At 54.7% G+C, this 22,417-nt stretch overlaps 1 protein-coding gene across 1 annotated transcript in view; it reads right to left on the reverse strand.

The window, feature by feature from the left end:
• Positions 1-447: 447 nt before the first annotated feature.
• Positions 448-22,417, reverse strand: part of SLC38A8 (solute carrier family 38 member 8) — a 32,622-nt gene continuing 10,652 nt past the window's right edge. Inside the window, exons 3-10 of the mRNA XM_060085500.1 lie at positions 16,262-16,403; positions 15,285-15,386; positions 12,010-12,067; positions 6,340-6,454; positions 4,902-5,049; positions 4,330-4,538; positions 2,922-2,973; positions 448-541 (exon numbers count right to left, since the gene is read on the reverse strand). Coding sequence (XP_059941483.1) covers positions 448-541; positions 2,922-2,973; positions 4,330-4,538; positions 4,902-5,049; positions 6,340-6,454; positions 12,010-12,067; positions 15,285-15,386; positions 16,262-16,403 — 920 coding nt within the window. The remainder of the gene's footprint in view (positions 542-2,921; positions 2,974-4,329; positions 4,539-4,901; positions 5,050-6,339; positions 6,455-12,009; positions 12,068-15,284; positions 15,387-16,261; positions 16,404-22,417) is intronic.

Genomic DNA, 22,417 nt, shown 5'->3' on the forward strand with positions numbered 1-22,417 from the left:
AGGGGGGACGGCCACGTGAGGGAGGCGGCAGACACTGGAGGCATGCAGCCACGAGCCGAGGAGAACCGAGGATGGCCAGCAACCAGCAGAAGCTGGAGGAGGCAGGAGGGACCCTCCCCTAGAGCCTGCAGAGGGAGGGTGCCCGCCCAGCCCACACCTTGATCTCAGACTTCTAGCCTCCAGACGGTGAGAGAACGCACTGCTGTTGCTAGAAGCCCCCAGTCTGTGGTCATTTGCAGGGCAGGCCCAGGACACTAAGAAACTTCTCACCACTGCACCAGAAACCCTGGGAACCAGCAGGAGCCCAAATGAGCAGCTTGGGAAGGCAGAACATATCCGTTTCTCCAGCATCTTTATGATGAAATAACATCGGTCTCACGGCTGGATGCAGGCAGCCGGACCAGGGCAGCCGTGGAGACCCCATCCTGCTCAGGCGCGGGCCGCCCCTCAGAGCAGTTCCATGACAGCCGCCACCGTGCTGTGCCCGAAGATGAAGGTGCCGACAAGCACGGAGACCACCCCCCAGGCCTCCAGGAAGCACCTGCCAAGTCAACAAACTCCCGTCAACACGCGCTTTCCTGGAGATTTGCACAGACGAGCCAAACACATGTAGAAAACTTATGATGTGAAGCCTAGCAGAGTCACCAATTTGGAAGAAATTCAGGTTACCCTCCCTTACCTGTAGGGATGGGTTTCTGGGACAAAAGGAAATAAAGTACCCGTGCAATTGAAAAAAAAAAAACAAAAACAAAAAAAAACAAACTCTCCCCCAACCTGTTGTTTCATAACCTCGTTCCCTCCCAATATTTTATCAAAGACGAAGAAATGGGGGGAGGGAGACACCGGTTTCACACTCCCTTCTCTTCCGCTTCTTTTCTTTAGGGGGTGGACGCCCCTGAAAGTGAGGAAGGAGAAGAAAGCCCTAGGTCACACAGATGGGAACAGTGGCTGGGGGGCCATGGGGGAGGGGACAGAGGTGGCTGGAACTGGTGGCCACGAGACCACGTGCACAGGCGTCATAACGTAACCAGGAGAGACGGTGCAGGCAGTGAGGCAAAAGCCACGATAATAAGACTCCCACGAAATGACAGGGATATTTCTGGCCCGCTAACAAAGGCCACAAGGATCCGTCGTCATGGAAAAACCATCTGCAGTTACGCAGCGTGGCAGAGCGGCAGCTCGGTGCCGTGAACACCCGCCTGCCTGAAAGGGGGGAGAGAGGTGAACGTGACGGGGCTGCGGGCTCCTCGGGGCAGCTTTGATGGATCAGAAAGCCCTAAAGCAGCGCTAGGATTAAAAATACCTTTAAAGCCCATCGGTAACAGCTGCTGTGAACTTGGACTGAGGCACCACAGAAGCAGCACGACTTGAAAGGGCGCTACAGGGCAAGAACCATGTAGGCGGCCCCCAGGCAGCCGGGGCTGGGGCTAAGCCCGAGTCAGCTTTAGAGACGCCCAGAAAAATGCTTCTCAACCCAGAAGGGAGCCCAGCCAGGCCTGCCGCTGTGGGAGGACCACGCTTGGGCTCCATGGGGCTGGACGAAGGGGAAAGAGAGGCTGCAAGTGGGCCCCGAGTTCACGGCTGCTGTGACGTAAGAGCATCTGTACTGGGCTGAAGGGTGGTCCCCCAAATTCACATCCACCTGGAACCTGTGAACACAACCTCATTGGGAAACAAGGTCTTTGCAGATGTGATGAACTTAACGATCTGGAGATGAGATCACCGTGGACTGGGGGTGGGCCCTAAGCCCAATGACAGGTGTCCTCATAGGAGAGAAGCAGAGGGAGACTTGAGACAGACACAAGGGAGAGGCTGTGTGAGGACAGAGGCAGGGATGGGAGTGATGCGGCCACAAGCCAAGGACCACCTGGAGCCGCCAGAAGCAGGAAATAGCACAGAATGGAATCCCCCCAAGAGCTTGCAGAGGGAGTGTGGCCCTGCCGACACCATGACTTTGGACTTCTGGCCTCCAGAACTGGGAGGAGATACATTTCTGTTGATTTAAGCCACGAGCAGCCCTAGAAAACTACTACAGTGTCCTCTCTAGCCGTCTTGGCCTCAGTTTTCACATCTGTGAAATGGGACCAAGATCGGCACAGACTCCTGGGTCCCTGGCACTGGCTGAGCTCTGGCCCATCGCCCGTGCACACGCTCTCTTTCTCAGTGGGGTCCAACTGGACCCCTCGGTGGCAGAGTACATGGTCCAAGTCACACCACAGGCCGACCCAGCGGAGGGTACTCTGCTGAAAAAAGGGATGGTCCTAACGGTCTTGTCTAACCAGCAACGTGGAGCAGGGAGGGGGGTAAGCATGGGGCCCCGCGTCCAGTTGGCCAGAGTGGAGCCCCAGCTCTGCCCTACTCGCCACCTGCCTGTGGGTTGGTTTCTGCCTCGTGTTTGGGATGGAAATATCCCAGCATCGCAGGGAGAGGAAGGGGTAAAGGGGCTGAGCGTGGGGCCCAGCACTGAGGCATCATCCAACCAGGACCTGCTGTCCTGTTAACAGAACGTGTTGCCCTGGTGCATGGGGGAGCCCACGGCCTCCAGAACGCAGGGATCTGTGGGGTAACAGGACCAGCCTGTACCCACCCCGCCCGGGATCCGAGTACAGGATGGGGAAGCACGCAGGACTTGGGCCTCCAGACGCCGGGAAGACCCCAAATCCGCATAAAGCCCCAAGCAGAGACCACAGCGCTCGCAGTGCAAGGGCGGCCACGCGTGGACTGAACAGGGCGCGGTGTGCCGGCCTGGGATGGAGCCCCGGCTCAGCTGCCCCCAGCCCCGCCGTGTGGACAAGGCCCCCCTCCCGGCCTGGCCTGCAGTTCCCTCACACGCAGGACCCGGCGGGCGAGCAGTCTTCACACACCCCTCCCGCTGAGCCCCGCACATGCTAGAGTCGACACCCTCACGTACACACACTTACTTAACTCGGGGTCCTACGGGCTCCACGCTGATGGCACAAATGAGGCACAGACCTGCGGAGGAGACACAGGGTCACACCAGCTCTTCGTTATTGAACCCAAAGCAGCCCTGAGCTCTCAAAGGCTCAGCCAACACCCAGCAGTCCCCAGGCGCCACTATGGGGTCCCCGCTCGACACCCCCTAACACCTTGGCCTGTCCAGCAACGACAATAGCACACACTCACGTCTCTGATGCGATGTAGTGGGTCAGGGCCAGACTCGGGGCCTCAACCCTGGGACACCTTTGACAACTGCCAGCTGCCTTTGTTATTTTTTTCTTTCTGTCATTTTTTTTTTTCTTTTTTAATCGTGCTACTGAGATTTGAAGCCAGACAGCTCTGCCTAAAGATCCTGTGGGTCTCCCCGCTGCCGAGCCTATCCTGGCCCGTCCTTTCCAGCACGGGAAACGGCTAGAGCTACAAGGCCCCACCCAGGACATGGACACCCAACCCATACGGTGTGTTCAAGACACTGAATCACTGAGCCCATCCGCCCTAGACGGTGGTTGGCCGGCGGGGGGTGGAAGCCAAGGGAGGTGGTGAGGCGCTCGGACCCCGCCACCCCTGTCTGAGAGCGCTCCCCAGGGCCCGGGGCCGCAGGATCGGGGGTTTCTGCCCCTGCAGTGCTGCTGCTTCTCTGGGAGCCCCCAGCCTTGGCCAGCCTGGGTCTGCCAGGCCAGGGTAACCCCCAGGCCAATTTGACTGGAATTTCACGTCATCACTAACCTCGGGAAGGTTTCCTAGGAATCCCTCCATCATGGAAACTGTGTTTGCCTCCCAGACTGGGGGACAAGGAGGGAGATGTTTGTGGGGCACCTTTGAACCATAGGAGTTTCATATAATTGAAAACATTAAATAAAATCCTATAGTGGGCTTCCCTGGTGGCGCAGTGGTTGGGAGTCCGCCTGCCGATGCGGGGGACGCGGGTTCGTGCCCCGGTCCGGGAAGATCCCACGTGCCGCAGAGCGGCTGGGCCCGTGAGCCATGGCCTCTGAGCCTGTGCGTCCGGAGCCTGTGCTCCGCAACGGGAGAGGCCACAACAGTGAGAGGCCCGCGTACAGCAAAAAAAAAAAAAAAAAAAAAAAAAAAAAATCCTACAATGAGTGGCAGCAGCGGGAGGGTGGACAAGGCTGATGAGGCTGACTCAGCCCTGCTACCTGCTAGCTATTCCACCCAGGAGGCCTCAGGGCCTCAGTCTTCTCATCTGTAGGCTGGGTTGATAACAGCACGCCCACCAAGTATGTCCTTCAAGGGCCATTGAGATGTTAAATAAGGGAAGGTGTGTGAAGCCCTGGCCCCCGTGCCTGGCCCAGTAAACAGGTCTGGGAGCCACCCCTCCTCCACGAGCTCCCGCTCACACAGGGCCCTCACCTGGGAAGATGAAGATGAAAAAGGAGCTGACGCCGCCGATGATGCCGATGATCTCGCTGAGGTCGGGCAGGAACAGGGCCATGGCGAGCGTCACGGTAACCCATAGGACGGTCAGCGACATCCGGACCCATGGCCCCGAGGGCTCGGCCAGGGCCTGGGGCCCACACGCCCAGCAGCAGCCCCTCCTCCAGAAATCCTGCATCACCGACCTGGAGGCCACGCACTATGGGCTCCCACGGGCTCCCGGGGGCTGCAGCCCTGCACTCGCCCACCACCGGGTGCCCCAGAGTGCCCCCCACCACTGCCTCACTCCCTGGGAACCCCCGCCGCACAAGGGTAGCCGACAGGGCGGGGCCACATTGGGCCACCAAGCTCCGGGGGCCAGGCTCCAGTCCTGACAGCAGCTGGGCGACGCTGGCCAAACCACCTGACTCCCCTGCCCGTCTCCTTCTCTAGGAAACAGAGGTGAAGACAGTCCCCAAGCCACACGGGTTGGCGTGGCGCCTGGCACGTGTTAATTTTCAATGGGTGCTGTGCTCTGCACTGAACCATGTCCCACGAGCTGACCTCACCTCCCCAGGAAGAGCACGATGGGGTAGACAGTCACGATGGACACAGCAAAGAGGACCCGGGCAACGATGATGACCCCATCATTGCCTGGGTAGGACATCAGGATGTCAGCAGAAACGTCTGTCCCGAAGGTCAGGAAGCCGTACATGCCTGTGAAGGGTAAACGGGGGAACACAGGAGAGCTGATTAGAAAAATGCTATCCCCCCACCTCAACTCCGACACGCAGACAGCACCCGGATCTACCGCTGCTAATGTTTCCCCTAGGAGCTGACAGAAAGTTCTAGAATCTCCCAAGGCTTTCCTGTCCTCAGCCTACAGGATCCTGGTCCTTCTGACTCAAACTCCTGCTGGGCAAAACTGTCCCTTGTCCTTTTTCCAAACAGCTCACGGCACCCGTACAAGGCACCCACTCGTGGGTGTGGACTGACTGGAAGCAGTCTGAACAATGCTTTCCGTGCCCTGTCCACCTCACCCTTACAGCATCTAGAGAAAGAAACTGTCCATGCGCCCATTTTCCTGATGGGGAAAATCAAGACCCAAGGTGTCAACAACTGTCTGGAATGACACCGCTTGTTACAGCAGAAGTCAGGTCCCTACCCCACAACCCAGCACTGCCTCTCGGCCTCCGCGTCACCTGCCCGGTCTTGAGACAACCATCGCTGACCAAGAGCTGTGGTTTGCTTTGGTTTTTCTCCAGCCCCATGATCCTGCTGGCCCTGGACCATCTGAAGGAGACTCTCAATCACCGGGTCCAACTCAGGGGCCACAGAATGAGAGAGGCCTCCCCTGCTACACAGAAGTCACCCAGCAAGAGTCCAAGGCCCCTGACACATCTGTGGGAGCCCAAGAACTCCCTGAATCAGAGACTCTGATAGGCTGATGAAAGAAAGGGCTGCTGGGCTGGCGGAAAGCGGCCAGAAGTCAGCCTGAGCCCGGGCCCTGGGCTGTGCACTGGACGTGCCGTGGGACCTCGGGTGTGGCACAGCCCCTCTCTGACCCACACTTCTGTCACCTTTGAAGACCCTCCTGTGCCCGTTTGTGGATGCTGAAACCCACTGCATCCAAGAGAGTGTTCTATAAACCACTGCCTGGATATAATACTCCGACAGCCATCACTGACGCCATCCCACGAGACAGGCACGCACGGACGTGGGGGGTGAAGAGCAGGGGCTTAGGAGACAGACGGGCCAGGGTTTGCGTCTCAGCTTTGCCACATATAGCTGGGAGACCCTGGACAAGCCATGGCAACCCTCTGAGCCTCAGAGGCCTCCGCTATGAATTGTGGACTCTCCTGGGGGTGTTAGGGACAAAAGAAGCACAGGCAGTCAAACCACTTAGCACTGCACCCAGGACGCGGTAGGGTCTCTATACACACGTGATTATTCCGGTTTTTCCCACTGCTCTGCACCCAGGTCCTGGGCACCTTGCGCGGGCCTTACCTGTCAGCGAGTAGACAAGGCAGCAGGCCAGCAAGGACAGCACGGAGACGAGGGCCCAGTGCCCGAGGCTCTGGCGGCGCATGCTGCAGTAGATGGACACGGCAGCTTCGTGACACTGCAAGGGAGCAGCAGGGTCAACGGGAGTCGAGCCAGCTGGGCGCTAGAATCACTTGGCGCCATCTAAAAAGTCTCAGTGTCTTGGGACTTCCCTGGTGGCTCAGTGGTAAAGAATCCCCCTTCCAATGCAGGGGACATGGGTTCAATCCCTGGTCAGGGAACTAAGATCTCACATGCCGCGGGGCAACTAAGCCCGTGAGCCACAACAAAGATCACGAGCGTCACAACTAAGACCCGACACAGCCAAAAATAAAGAAATAAAATAATTTTAAAAATACAAAAAAAACCTCTCAGTGTCCCAAAACGTGGGTAACAACCCAAATACCCACCAAGAGCAGAAGGGAGAAGTAAGTCATCAGATATTCACGTGTAGAATATTACACGGCACTGAAAAGGGGTGAACACAACTGCACACCTCAACACAGAGAGCCCCGCAGCTGTAACGTGGAGCAAAAGACACCAGAGAAGAAGAATGCTTCCATGTACGTGAAGTTCAAGTTACGAGCCAAACAAGCCAGGATGGGGTTCTCGACCACAGCACTGCTGATGCTTGGGGACTGTCCTGTGCATAGTGGGATGCAGACGACATCCCCTGGCCTCGACCCACTAGATGCCAGGAGCATCCCCCCCAGTTGTGACAATCAAAAACATCTGTAGACATTGCCAAATGTCCCCTGGGGGCAAAATCACCCTCAGTTGAGAGTTACCATTTGTGGTGACAGAGGGCAGAATAGTGGAGTGGGGTGGTGCTATTGAGGGAGCATTCCGGGGTGCTGACGATGTTCTATATCCCATGGGACTACACATACTTATGATTTATATACTTCCTACATACTGTATCACATGGTCACATTTTAAAAAATATAAAATACATGTAGCCAATGCCAGGAGCCCACCTGTGATGTGCACTTTATTTTTCTGGGGCAGGTCCTGGGCAGCGGTGTTTTATCAGCAGCCCAGGAGACCCTAATGAGCAGCCGGCACCATACAGGTGCTGCTGTATCTGGATGTGCCCTATGGGTTCTGGGATCTTCCCAGGCTCCTGGGGCAGGGCTCCCACCACCACATCCATTTACTTACTTCTAATCAAAGCCAACAGGATGACCGTCCATGCCTGCCCACTCCCCAGGCTTGAGAGCCCTGCTCCCCTCGCCCACCGAGCTCAGCCCACCACTGTCCCTCTTCGCTGCCTCAGGGCCTTTGCCCATGCTGTGTGCTCTGCCTGCGATGTCTCCTGGTCCAGCCAGCTTCTACTCATCCTTTAGGAAAGCCCTCCTCCCCAGCTGGCCGAGTTCTGCTCTCACGCCCCCCATGTGAGCACATCTGGGTTTGCGGGTTCAGCGTCTGTCAGGTATGTGGTGTCAGACACACCTGCCTCCCTCATTCCCAGCACAGAGCCTGGCCCACAGGTGAAGGGCACTCCGGCAGTTACTAAATCATCCATCCCTTTGCCAACTTGCAGCCATGAGGCCTCCCTGCACCCAACCCCAGCTCACCACACTCAGGTCCTTATATCAGTCCCCTTTGTTGCGAGTGTGGGGTGCCCATTAACCAGCCTCACACAGTCCCCACCCTCATGGAGTGCCCACTGTGAGGGGCTGGGGTACATCAGCCTCAGGCCTCCCGATTCCAGCCACAGAGGCGGCGTCCAGCCTGGAGCAAGCTCTCACACACCTTCCACGACAGGTGAGCCTCAGGGACCTCCCTGACCTCACAAGCCTGCTGGCTTGCAGGCTGGCTCAGCCAGGCAGTGGGGGGCTTAAACTGCCCCCTACACACACACACACACACACACACACACACACACACACACACACACGCACGCACGCACGCACGTGCGCGCCCTCCCAAGCAGTGGAACTCAGGACCAACGTTCCCGCCTCCTATACTCCGGACCCCAGACATGGGGGAAAAGATGCCTGGTGGTTGCAGGATGGAGCCCTGCCCTTCCTCCTGTTTCTCCTAAGACTCCTGGGTTGTGCTTCTCTTGGTCTTATGCGGGGAAATAAAGCTTGTGAGGGCAGGGCTGCCCTGCTGGGACAGCATCTAGGACGGTGACTGGCCAATAGCAAGCTCACTATTGACTAAGTGATGGGACGCAGGGCAGAGGAGCATGTGGTGGGTAAGAAGTGGAAACAGTCCAAACACCGGCTGAAGAAAGGAAAAACAAGCTACAGACTCTCCAAACAGTGGCATATCATTCAGCCATGAAAAGGGACGCAGTCCTGACACGTGTACCACACGGATAACCCTCAAAAACACCACGGTGAGTGGGACTTCCCTGGTGGTGCACTGGTTAAGAATCCGCCTGCCAATGCAGGGGACATGGGTTTGAGCCCTGGTCCGGGAAGATCCCACATGCCCTGAAGCAACTAAGCCCGTGCGCAATGACTGAGCCTGCGCTCTAGAGCCCGCGAGCCACAACTACTGAAGCCTGCGTGCCTAGAGCCCGTGCTCCGCAACAAGAGAAGCCACCACAATGAGAAGCCCACGCACCACAACAAAGAGTAGCCCCCGCTCGTCGCAACCAGAGAAAGCCTGCGCGCAGCAACAAAGACCCAACGCGGCCAGAAATATAAATTAAAACAAAACAAACCACTACATCGAGTGAAAGAAGCCAGCTACAAAGAACCATATACTGTATGATTCCACTTATATGAAGTGCCCAGAACAGGCACATCCAGAGAGACAGAAAAATCTGTGGTTGCCAGGGGCTAGGAGGGGAACAAGAGGGGAATGGGGAGTGACTGGTAATAAGTACAAGTTTCTTTTGAAGGTGATGAAAATGTTGTAAAATTGATGGTGGTGATGGTTGCACAACTGTGTGAACACACTAAAAACCACTGAACTGTACACTTTAGAGGGGTGAGTTGTATGCCATGTAAGTTGTATCTCAAAGCCGTTTAAAAACAACAGGGGGAAAGAAGACACACAGAGGGCCGATAAACACAAGAAAAGATGCTCAACAATGCTAATTATTAGAGAGATGCAAATCAAAACTACAATGAGGTACCACCTCACACAGGTCAGAATGGCCATCATGAAAAAGTCTACAAATAACAAATGCTGGAGAGGGTGTGGACAAAAGGTAACCCTCCTGCACTGCTGGTGGGAATGTAAATTGGTGCAGCCACTATGGAGAACACTATGGAGTTTCCTTAAAAACTAAGAACAGAACTACCATATGATCCTACAATACCACTCCTGGGCATATATCTGGAGAAAATCATAATTCGAAAAGATACACTCACCCCAATGTTCATTACAGCACTATTTACAATAGCCAGGTCATGGAAGCAACGTAAATGTCCATTGACAGATGAACGGATAAAGAAGATGTGGTACATATATACAATGGAATATTACTCAGCCATAAAAAGAATGAAATAATGCCATTTGCAGCAACATGGATGGACCTAGAGATTATCATAATAAATAAAGTAAGCCAAAGAAAGACAAATATCAGGACACCATTTATATGTGGCATCTTAAAAAAAAAAAAAAAAGATACAAACGAACTTATTTCCAAAACAGAAAAAGACTCACAAACATAGAAAATGAGCTTATGGTCACCAAAGGGGAAAGGGGGATGGGGGAGGGATAAATTAGGAGTTTGGAATTAACATATACACACTACTACGGATAAAACAGATAACCAACAGGGACCTCCTGTATAACACAGGGAACTATACTCAATATTTTGTAATAACCTCTAAAGGAAAAAAAAATCTGAAAACGAATATGCATATTCAGCTACATATACCTGAATTGCTGTGCTGTACACCTGAAGCTAACACGATGTTGTAAATCAGTCATACTTCAATTAAAAAAACCACAAACAAGGGAAAAGTACCGCGTGTGGCCAGGGTGTCTGGGAGCAGAACCTGTACCCACAACCCGTGCTCCCCACAGGCCTCTCCTTCCAACTCTGCGTGGGCTGGACGGGGTGCCCCGCTGCTAAGTGTGTGGGGAGGGGTGTGTTGGAACCGGAGCTCCCGATGACGCCAGCTGACCGCCCACGCCTTCCCCGCACAGCAGCCCCTCCAGCCTTGCGCCACTCCTCACCCGGCTCCCTTCCACCTTCACCTGCGTCTAGTTCCCCCACCCCCAGATCCCTGACTCCCCAAGCTGGATCCTGGCAACCCTATCCCCGGCCTCGGCAACTAGTCCTCAGCCCCACCCCGGCCCTGCAATCCACAACCTTTGCCAACTCCCCCATCTCCGCATCCCGTGTCCCTGGAAACTGCAGCCCAGGCCTCGGTTGCTAGGAGAATGGGATGTGGGAGCCGAGGCAAAGGTGAGGGGGGCACCTCCTCACAAGCATCTGGAAAGCACCCCGCACCCCTGCCCAGCGTGAGCCTGCTACACCATATGGTGCTCGGGCACCCGAGAGAGGACCGGCTAAACGACATCCAAACGGCTGACAGCAAAATCATCGCCTTCCATCTTTCAAAATATTGGTTGTGCAGGAAGAAACGTGAGACATTCTGTAAGCGGCTTGCTAAGCCCCAGAAACGATACAGCGACTCATTTATAAAGAAGAGAAACGGAAATGTTTCAGACTTTTCTTTTCCCCAAGAAGTGGTTCTCAAAGAAACTATAAGCTGACGAACACAGAGGAGCTGGTTGATGAGCACAGGAAGAAGCCGCTCAGGCTACGAGGCTGAGACACTGTCAACCCCGAGCCACTTTCCCCCGAGAACTGGATTTCACTGGGGGCGGTTTTGTTGTTGTCGTGGTGGGTGGGTGGTTGTCTTTAGGAGAGAGGCAAATCTTTCCTAAAATAAACGATGGAGGAAGGGAGTCAGCTGCCACCGGCTAGGAGACTGCGAGACACCAAGAGAGACCAGAAGGCGGGGAGCAAAGCTCAACCCCACCCCCGCCCCTCCAGCCCCGCCCAGCCCTTTGCAGCCCTCCGGCCTGAGACCCCTCCCACTCCGGGGCTCTCCAGCTGAAGCCCCTCCCCTTCAAGCTGGCCACCTCCCACACATTCCTCAAGACTCCTCCCAGGCATCAGCGCCTGGAAAAGGGCATCTCTGAATCTGCCCCACCCAGCGCTGCGGCGGCGGAAGCCCCTCCACTGGATTCCACGCACGGAATTCCCCACTCCATGCCGTTCTATCAAAGTCTATATATTCTGCCCAGTACCGCCAGCTCCCCACACACCTTCCCGCCCTCCTAGCCGGCAAGCCTCCAAGCCCCCGTGGCAGAAGCCACCTGCACGAAGGCATTCTACGTAAGCAGGCCACTCCAGGTCCCCGGGCGTGGCGACTCGGCCGTGAGGACTTCGCAAAGGAGGGGACAGGTACCGGGCCCACACACTCGACCCCAGACCCAACAAACAAACGTGCTGCTGCTGGCTGTCGGCGGGGCCGGTTCCCAGCTCACGGAGCCCAGATGCCGGCCACGTGCACCGTCTCCCAAAGACAGCCCATCTCATCCTGGAACAAGTCCTCGAGCTCCTCCCGACAGGGAGGCCACACTCTCCTGGGGGAGCAGGCGGTCCCCAGAGCCTGCAAATGCCACCCTCTTCAACACAGACGCTAAGGTTACCTGAAATCCGAAGCAGATGGTGGGAAAGACACTAAATATGGAGGTCCAGGAGGAAGGACTGTAAAGAGATGAAAACGGGTGTTTGTTACAAAAAGTTAAACTCAAAGCAACCTTCAACTTGAAGATGAGGTTTCAACAATACCAGCAAGATGTAACTAAGCGTGACTATAAGACAGGTTTTAATAACCACGTCCACTGCCGGGTTTGGGGGATTGGAAAAGGCTGCATGTTAAATGCTGCACTTTCTAAGTACATCTGTGCTGACATATGGTTAACTTGACATTCTCCATGCAGGCACAACTTGGGCAGGGCGTGGCTAGGAGGAACTCCCAGCCTCCCTTGGAGGCTGCCTGTTCCCAGTGAGCTTAGGGGCTGGGGTGGTAGGGGGCACAGGCAGCATCCATCAAACAGACCCCAACAGGGCAAGGATGGTTTGACCTCCGTCCAAGCTGCCCAAGAGAACTGAGGTGTGCATGAGGCAGAATCTTCAGGTCAAGCCCTCTCAGTGGTCCCCACATGGTGGCCCTCCAGATTCCTTTAATAAGCAGCTCTAGGTACCAGCCTCCAGCACCTTTAGGGACATGTAGTAGAGGGAGCATCGACAGCACCCACTAAAGAATCGGGGTTTCCTGGTTGTGGAAGAATAGTGGGCCCCAAAGAGATCCATGTCCTAATCCTGGGAACCTTACACGACACAAGGAACTCTGCAGATGTGAGGAAGCTCGGGACTTTGAGGTGAGAGATGACCCTGAAGGATCTAGGCCCAGTGTAGCCCAAGGATCCTTGCAGTCAGAGAACCTTCCCCAGCTATGGTCAGAGGGAGCTGTGACCAGAGAAGCAGGGTCAGAGAGATGGAACCTTGCTGGCTTTGAAGATGGAGGAAGGGGCCCCGAGCCAAGGAATGTGGGCGCCTCTAGGAGCTGGAAACGGCAAGGAGACGGATTCCAATCTACAGCTTCCAAAAGGAACACAGCCCTGCTGACATCTTGATTTTAGCCCAGTGAGGCCTGTTCTGGACTTCTGCTATCAGAACTGTAGGAGAGTAAATTGGTGTAGTTTTAAGTCACCAAGCTTGGCAGGAACGTATCACAGCAGCCACGGGGAAAGGCACACGGTGGTATCTCCCTTCTGTGCTGCGCTCCGGCCGACTCCTAACTCTGGGTGCAGATCACGGAGCCTCCCCGCCAAGCCCTGCCTTCCTGGACTTTCCTCAACAGCACTGTCAGCCGATGGCCAGCTGCTTAGCGCCCACGCTCCCACGGCTCCATCTGCCTGCCCGCGTCCTCTGGGCCTCACGTGCTGTCCTCTCCCGTTCCTGTGGGTGAGACTGCCCGAGCTCCAGCCTTGGAGGCTGCATTTCCAGAGAGCAGGGCCCTCCCCTGCGCAGACTCAAGGCCACAGATGAGCAGTGGATCTGGCCCTCCTCTGATCAGTTTTCCTTCACTGCTGGATTATGCTGCCGCTGTGCCGTGGGCCACACGGGCCCTGGCCTCGGTGCCCCGGCTCCTTCCCCGTCTCCTGAACCCCATCCACCTGGGCCTTCAACCCCGCCTCCTGCCCTGACAAAACTCAGCCACATCAAGAGCGGCCTCCGTGGCCAAATCAGGCGCCAGGGCTCAGCCCCGTGTGACCCAGGAGCTGCATCTGGTGGCGATCACCCCAACCTGCTTGAAATTTTGCTCACTGACTTCTGAGACCCAGATTCTATGATCCTCTGTCCTGGGTTGTACAGTGTCCCCCTAGATTTATAGCCACTGGGAACCTCAGAATGAAATCTTATTTGGAAAAAGGGTCTTTGTAGATGTCATTGGTTCAATGAAGATGAGGTCATACTGAAGTAGGCTGGGAGTGAACCCAGCCACTGGGGTCCTTACAGGAAGAGTAAACACACAGGGCGGAGGCCGTGTGACCATGGGGGCCGCATCTGGAGCGAAGCATCTGCAGACCAAGGAAGGCCAAAGAGTGCCGGCAGCACAGACCCTGGGAGGGGCAGGAAGGACCCCACCCCACCCCGCCGGAGCCTCCAGAGGGAGCGCAGCCTTGGGAGCGCAGCCTTGCTCACACCTTGATTTTGGACTTCTAGCTTCCAGAACCAGGGGAGAAACTTGTGCTGCTTTCAGCCACCCGGTTTGTGCTCATGTGTTACTACAAGCAGCCCCAAGAAGCTAACACATGCCCCTAACTCGCCATCCCTCTCCCTGATCCCCCAGGGCCTGGTGGGGGGCCACCAGCTCACAGTTCTCACCCGGGCTCCCGGCCTTACTTACACGCCATCTCTGGGCTGATGTTCCTCTCTCCGGCCCAGGCCTCTCTGGACGCCAGGTGCCCAGTCTGACCAGCTCCCTGACCTCTTTATTTAGTGTCTCACAGCCGTCTCTAACCTAACACATCCCCACCCGACCCCGTCCCGTCCCATCTAGCCCAGGGAACGGCATCGCCAGAGCTCAGAGTCACCCGGACTCCCTTCTCTCTCTCACTCCACTTCCAACCTATCCTCCAGGAGGGTCCACACGATTTGCGGGACCCAGTGCAAAACGAACATGCCGGCTCCTTGTTCAACAGCGGTTAAGCATTTCAGGATGACAACAGCAGGGTGTTAAACCCAGTGCGGGGCCCTTCTTAGCCCAGGACCCTGGGTGACGTCACAGGTCACAGGCTCATGGAGCTGGCCTGCCGCCAGCCGATTTGATTTCAAGCCCCTGCTGTGATCAAAACCCTGCAGTGGCTTCCGTGCAAAACTGAAGTCCTCACCGCAGCTCCGCATCCCTAGAGGACACCCCCCCCATGCCCACGCCCACTCTTGGCCTCGCTCAGGCTCGTCGGGCCTCACTGGCCTCTGCCCCTGCATCTTGCTGGCTGGTTCTGCGGCCCCTAAGCTGCGGGGAACGCGTCTGCAACAGCCTAGGAGCCCCAGGCTGGTGGGGTGTCTAGCCCTTCCGTGTCCCTTAGCCTGTCCCCTGGCCTCACCAGTGATAGCGCTGTCGTTCTGAAGAAGGAAAGGAGCTTTTATTTTGGCTGCACCGTGTGGCACGTGGGATCTTAGTTCCCCGACCGGGGCTTGAACCCGCGCTCCCTGCAGTGGAAGCACAGAGTCCTAACCACTGGACCGCCAGGGAAGTCCCAGGAAAGGAGGTTTTGCTGAGTTCTACGGCATCAGAGACTTGAAGGATTTCACGGGACGAGCCAGGGCTCTGTGCAAACCATGGGCGGGGTCGGGGGGAGAAGCATCCCTCGGCCCTCACAGCAGCCCCGGGAAGCCACCTCCCAAGACTCACCTGGACGCCAGGCGGGGCTCATGAGCGAGGTCTCGGGGCCCGAGGTAGTACTGTGCCACGATGACCAGGGCCAGGTAGCAGGCGGCCAGCGTGCCTAGGATGCTAACACATGGACGGAGTGCAGCGTTAGGGGGCCTCTGTGGTGAGGTGGGGCCTGGGGAGCCACACGGAGCGGGGTCTCAATGCCAGCTCCGCCCACACAGGCAAGGTGTCAGGCCGCTGTCTGGACTCCATTTCCCTATCTGCACAGTGGGGACAGCGGGAAGAGCATTCCAGGCAGGCAGGGCAGGGCCGGGCTCAGGCCTAGCGGTCAGACCTGCGAGGCTGTGATCGCTACGGGCGGCCCCGTCTCTCCACCCACAGCCGCTGGGATTCAGCATCGAAGTCGGGACACTGCCCGCTGGGCCACAGCACAGGGGGAAGGAGGACCCTGACTCGGCTGGCGAGGGCTGGGGGTGCCCGGGGGGCAAGGGGGTCCTGCCCACTCTTTCTCTGCTCCATTTTGTTACATGACAGGGGAAAGTGGGTGGCACACTTGTGGGAAGACTTTTGCCAGACTTAATTTGTGCAAAAGCACATGGAGAGCCTCAGACTGTAAAATGGAAAAAGAGAGAGAGAGAGAGAGAGAGAGAGAGAGAGAGAGAGAGAGAGAGAGAGTGTGAGTGTGTGTGTGTGTGTGTCCGTGTCCGTGCCAGCATATGTGCGTGTGTGTGCAGAAAAAGTCTGCAGTCATTGAGTAACAAAATGTCAGCTTACAGGTCCTGTCATTACGGGTAATTTGCTTTTTTGCTTATCTGTATTTTCTATCAGGCACATGTATGACTTGTGTAATTAAAAAATTTTTCCCCTTCTGCAAACGGGAAGACCCGTCCTAGCAGCCCCTATCCCAGGCGGACAGAAACCACCCACCAAGCGCCCGCCGAGGTGGGGACCCAGCCCCAGCCATCGCCCTGCCAGGAAGGGACTGCGGCCTGTACCTTGTGTATTTCTGGAACCCGATCTCACGTGGGGCGGACAGGGGAAGGATGACCAGCATGGACAGCAGCGTCAGCGTGAAGTGCTGGTCGGTGTACCAGGGCTGCGGGGCTGGCGGGGCGCCGGGCAGGAGGAAGTCACACACTAGGGGGAGGGAGGGAAGGAGATGCAGTCAGCCCCGCATGGCCCTCCCCCAGCTGAAGAGCCTAGGCTATGGGGTTCCCAGCTCTGGGTCCTCGGGTGGGATCGCCGTGGGCACTGAGTCATCCCCGTGAGTTTAAAGGGATGGGATGACAAGCATGATGGGGATCTTGTCACGTGCCACCAGGACAGAGGGAACACGCTGTAGGAATTCATTCAACAGACCTTCACCGAGTTCCTTCCGCCCGGCAGGCGCTGCTCTAAGTGCTGGAATCCACAGCAAAAGACACAACGGTCTGCCCTTGGGGCACCCAGGCCCTCCTGTTTGTAAAAGACCCTTCTTATTTGCTCAAGAGCTCAAAGGGTGTGCACGGTGAAGTCGGGGCCTGGAATACATTTTCCCCCAAGAGCAGCCCAGGGCAGCCCCGTTATTAGATAGAGGAGAACTAGGGCGGGGCTGAGCTGGCCGCTTCTGCTCCACACCTGATAGGCTGGGGTCCCTCAGGGGTATTTGGCAGGGGGTGGGGCTGGAGGGTCCTCGATGGCTGCGCTCACACAGGGTGCCTGGTGGGGATGCCTGGGCTCCGCGGGGCCCTCCCTGCAGACCATCCAGCAGGCTGGTCCATGACAGCTGGGGGGGTCCCAAGCCCAAGGCGGAAGGTGCCGTCCTCTTAAAGGCCAGGCCTGGAACTGGCAGTGTCCCATCCGCCATCCTCCGCCAGGCTGCGCCGTCACGGAGCCCGCTCTGATTCCGGGGGAGGGGACACAGACCCCATCAACCTCTCAAGAGACGGAACACCTAAGAGTCTGGACCCGTTTTGATTCCACCACAGTAAGACGGAGAATTTGGAGTTATCAGATAGAAGAGGCTAGACAGGTGGGGGAGAGGGGAGAGCTGAGGGGAGAGCCAAGGGGAGAGAGCAAGATGGCTCGAGGCCGGAAGCACGCGGATGGAGGGGCCGAGAGCTGGTTCCCGGCCCGCTCGGGGGTGCTGGCACTGCCTAACATAACCCTTCCTGTTCTCACCACGTGCTCCGTAAAGCCAGCGGTGAAAAGAGATCAACGGCCTGACCACAATGGCTTGCTTCTACTGGAGTGACGCTACAGGACAGCTCCCCGTGGAGCTCAGGGTGCAGAGACCGCCCCTGAGGGAGGCAAGGCAGGCTTTCCTGGCCAGAGAGGCCAAGGGAATGCACGTACCCAAAGGTGCTCAGAGATCTCCGTGAGTCCCAGGCCCCACGTGGCTGGGGATGGGGGGCAAGCCCTTCTTAGCCGTCTGGACTCCTGAAGCCAGGAAAGCCCCGCTCTGCCATCTGGGCTACGCAGCTCCTTCCTGAGCCCTCACTTCCCAGGCCACACCTTGGTGTCCTCGGCACCATCGTTTACAGCCCTTTGTACCCGATGAATGTAATGACTCCATCAAAAACCCCAACCTCCAATTAGCCTTCAGCCCAAGTAAACTGGACTTGCTTTCAGAAAGACAAATCCCTAAATACCTAACCAGAAACACGCCAACGATGCTCTCTTCCCACCAGTCAATCCACCCAGAGCTGGGGTGGCATGCATCCAATCAATACTCTCTCCAGGTGGTCCACCAACTGAGCCCAGAACCTTCTCAACACAGCAGCCGCTCAGAATCCTCCTCAACACGGCAGCACCTCCTCCTTTCGCAAACGGCAGCCCCTCAGAACCCTTCGCAGCACAGCACCCCTCAGATCCTTCTCGACACGACAGCCCCTAGGACTGTTCTAAACATGGCAGCCCCTCAGAATCCTGCTCAGCGTGGCAGCTGCTAAGATTCTTCCCAACATAGTGGCCCATACTTTCTCAACACTGAGGCCCTCAAAAGCCTTCTCACATGACACCCCCTCAGAATCCATCTCAACAGGGAAGCCCTCAAAATCAGTCTCCACATGGCAGCCCCTAACGTTCCCCTCCACACTGAGGGCCGCAGAGCCTCAACAAAGCAGCCCCCGAAATTATTCTCAACAGGGCACCCCCTCAACATCATTTTCAACATGGCAGCCCCTCAGACTCTTTCCCAACACGGCAGCCCCTCAGAATCCTCCTCCACACGACAGCCACTAATCCCTTTTCAACGCTGAGGCCCTCAGAATCCTCCTCAACATGAAGAATCCTTCTCACGTGGCAGCCCGGTGACTCCTTCTCAAGACACAGCCCCTCACATTCCTTCCCACCACGGAAGCCCCTCAGAACCTTTCTCAACACGGCGGCCCTCAGAATCCTTCTCAACCCAGCAGCCCTTGAGAATCCTCCAAAGGACGGCAGCCCCTAGGGTTCCTCTCAACCCGGAGGCCCTCAGAATCCTTCTCAACACGGCAGCCCCTCAGAATCCTCCTCAACACAGCAGCCCCTCAGAATCCTGCTCAACACTGCAGCTGCTAAGATTCTTCCCGATGTGGGAGCCCCTAGGATTCTTCTCCACACGGCAGCCACTAGACTTTCTCACACGCCATCACCTCAGGATCCTAGCTACACTGCGGTCCCCCAGATCCTGCCCAACAGCAGCAGCTGCCGTATAGGATCCTTCTGACATAGCAGCCCCTCAGGTCCTTCTCCACGTGGCAGCCCCTCCAATCCCTCTCAACACAGCAGGCTCCTAGAATCCTCCTCAAAACAGCAGCCCCTTAAAACCCTTTTCAACAAGGCAGGCCCTCCTGGTCCTTTCTACACGGCAGCCCCTCAGAATCCTTCTCAACACAGGAGACACTCAGAATCCTTCTAAACGTGGCAGCACATCAGATGCTCCCCAACACGACAGCCCCTCAGAATACTTCTCAACAGGGCTGCACCTCAGGTCCTCCTCAACACAGCAGCTCCCCAAAATGCTCATCATGGCAGCCCCTAACATCCTTCCAAACACAGCGGCCACAGAGAATCCTTCTCAACAAGGCAGCCCCTCACCGTCCTCCTCTCCACGGCAGGCCCTCAGAATCCTTCTCACCAAGACAGCACCTTAGACCCTTCTCACATGGTACCATCTGAGATCCTCCGCAAAACGGCAGCCTCCCGAAACACTTATCAACATGGCAGACCCTCACAATCCATCTAAACACAGCAGCCCTTCAGAATCTTTCTGACACGGCAGCCCCTCGGTTCCTTCTCAACACAGCAGTGCCCGAGAACCCTCCAAAACACGGCAGCCCCTAAGATTCTTCTCAACACAGAGGCCCTCGGAATACTGCCCAACACGGCAGCTCCTATAGTTCTTCTCAGCGTGGCAACCCCTAGAATCGTTCTCACACAGTGGCCCCTCAAGTCCTCCTCAAAATGGCAGCCCCTCAGAATCCTTCCCAAACTGCACTTGCTAACATTTCTGTCAATATGGAGGCCCTTAGAACTCATCTCAATACAGCAGCCTCTCAGAATCCTTCCCATCACGGCAGCCCCTCAGATCCTTCCCAAGAAGTCAGGCCCTCAGAATCCTTCTCAGTAAGGCAGACCCTCAGAATCCTTCTCAACACTGCAGCTGCTAAGATTCTTTCCAACAGGGCAGCCCCTCATATCCTCCTCAAAAAGGCAGCTCCTAAGATTCTCCTCAAAATGGCAGCCCCTAGAATCCTTCTCACAAAGCAGCCCATCAAAATCCGTCCCATCACGGCAGCCCCTCAGATCCTTGCCAATAACTCAGGCCCTCAGAATCCTTCTCAACATGGCAGGACCTCAGAATTCATCTCAGCAGAGCAGCACCAGTTGACCAGAATTGAAATCGGACATGACCTCTACTTGCCACTGTCAGGCAGGGCATTTTTGTGCCAATTTACCCTCTGGGAGGTTCAGATCTACCGACTTTAATTTTTGTGGAGGATAAGAGTGCTTCCCACACACAGGAGCCTTTAATTTCCACATCCCTGCATCAGGGACCTTTTTTCATGGTTCAAGAGACAGAACAAACAGTAAAGTGGTAGACCGAGATGCAACCATATCAGTCATTATTACATCCCAAGTAAAAGTCTAAATACGGGAAGAAAGACACAGACCTACTTGAGCATGGACTTGAGGATATGGGGAGGGGGAAGGGTAAGCTGGGACAAAGCAAAAGAGAGGCATGGACATATATATACAGTACCAAACGTAACGTAGATAGATAGTGGGAAGCAGCCGCATAGCACAGGGAGATCAGGTCGGTGCTTTGTGACCGCCTGGAGGGGTGGGATAGGGAGGGAGATGCAAGAGGGAAGAGATATGGGAACATATGTATATGTATGACTGATTCACTTTGTTATAAAGCAGAAACTAATAAAAAAAAAAAAGGCAAAAAAATAAAAATAAAAATAAATAAATAAATATGCCAATTAAAACCCGAGACTGTCAAGATGATAAAAAAGCAAGACCCGACCATATGCTGTCTACAAGAAGTGCATTTTAAAATTCCAAGGTTCACAGTAAAAGAGTGGGAAAAGAAATTCTGTGCAAACACTCATCTTAAGGACGCTGGAGAGGTTATATTCACAGGTATATTCACAAAGCATTACAGAGACAAAAAGTGGAATTTCATAACAAAAAGGCAATTCACTGTGTGTGCTTATTAATAAGACAGCTTCAAAAAACATGAGCAAAAAATTCATAGAATTAAAGGGAAAAGTAGACAAATCTGCCATCATAATTGGAGATTTTAACTCTCTCTCTCTCTCATAACCTGACAGAATAACTAGACTCCCCCACTGCCCCACTTCCACAAAAATCTGCAAGGCCATGGAAGATATGATCAAAGCTCTGGATCACCTTGACCTAATGGAGAGTTCTAGAACACTGTACCAAAGAACCACAGAATACACACCCTTTAAGAGCTCACCAAGACAGATCACATGCTGAGCCACAGAGTAAGTCTCAAATGCCAAAATTATACAGATGTGTTCTCTGACCATGGTGCATTTAAGGCAGAAACCAAAAAGGTGACATTCACAGAAAGATAGACAAGATGAAAAGGCAGAGGGCTATGTACCAGATGAAGGAACAAGATAAAACCCCAGAAAAGCAACTAAATGAAGTGGAGATAGGAAACCTTCCAGAAAAAGAATTCAGAATAATGATAGTGAAGATGATCCAGGACTTTAGAAAAAGAATGGAGGCAAAGATCAAGAAGATGCAAGAAATGTTTAACAAAGATCTAGAAGAAGTAAAGAACAAACAGAGATGAACAACACAATAACTGAAATGAAAAATACACTAGAAGGAATCAATAGCAGAATGACTGAGGCAGAAGAACAGATAAGTGACCTGGAAGACAGGATGGTGGAATTCACTGCCACGGAACAGAATAAAGAAAAAAGAATGAAAAGAAATGAAGACAGCCTAAGAGACCTCTGGGACAACAGTCAACACAACAACATTCAACGCAACAACATTCGCATTATAGGGGTCCCAGGAGGAGAAGAGAGAGAGAAAGGACCTGAGAAAATATTTGAAGACATTATAGTCAAAAACTTCCCTAACATGGGAAAGGAAATAGCCACCCAAGTCCAGGAAGTGCACAGAGTTCCCATACAGGATGACGCAAAGAGAAACATGCCGAGACACACAGTAATCAAACTGGCAAAAGTTAAAGACAAATTGCTGAAAGCAGCAAGGGAAGAACGACAAATAACATACACGGGAACTCCCATAAGGTTAACAGCTGATTTCTCAGCATAAACTCTACAAGCCAGAAGGGAGTGGCATGATATACTTAAAGTGCTGAAAGGGAAGAACCTACAACCAAGACTACTCTACCCAGCAAGGATCTCATTCAGATTCGATAGAGAAATCAAAAGCTTTACAGACAAGCAAAAGCTAAGAGAATTCAGCTCCACCAAACCAGCTCTACAACAAATGCTAAAGGAACTTCTCTAAGTGGGAAACACAGAGAGGAAAAAGACCTACAAAAACAAACCCAAAACAATTAAGAAAATGGTAATAGGAACATACATATTGATAATTATCTTAAATGTGAATGTATTAAATGCTCCAACCAAAAGACACAGGCTTGCTGAATGGATACAAAAACAAGACCCATA

This window comes from Mesoplodon densirostris, chromosome 19 (genome assembly GCF_025265405.1).
Source record: "Mesoplodon densirostris isolate mMesDen1 chromosome 19, mMesDen1 primary haplotype, whole genome shotgun sequence".
Lineage (NCBI taxonomy): Eukaryota > Metazoa > Chordata > Mammalia > Artiodactyla > Ziphiidae > Mesoplodon > Mesoplodon densirostris.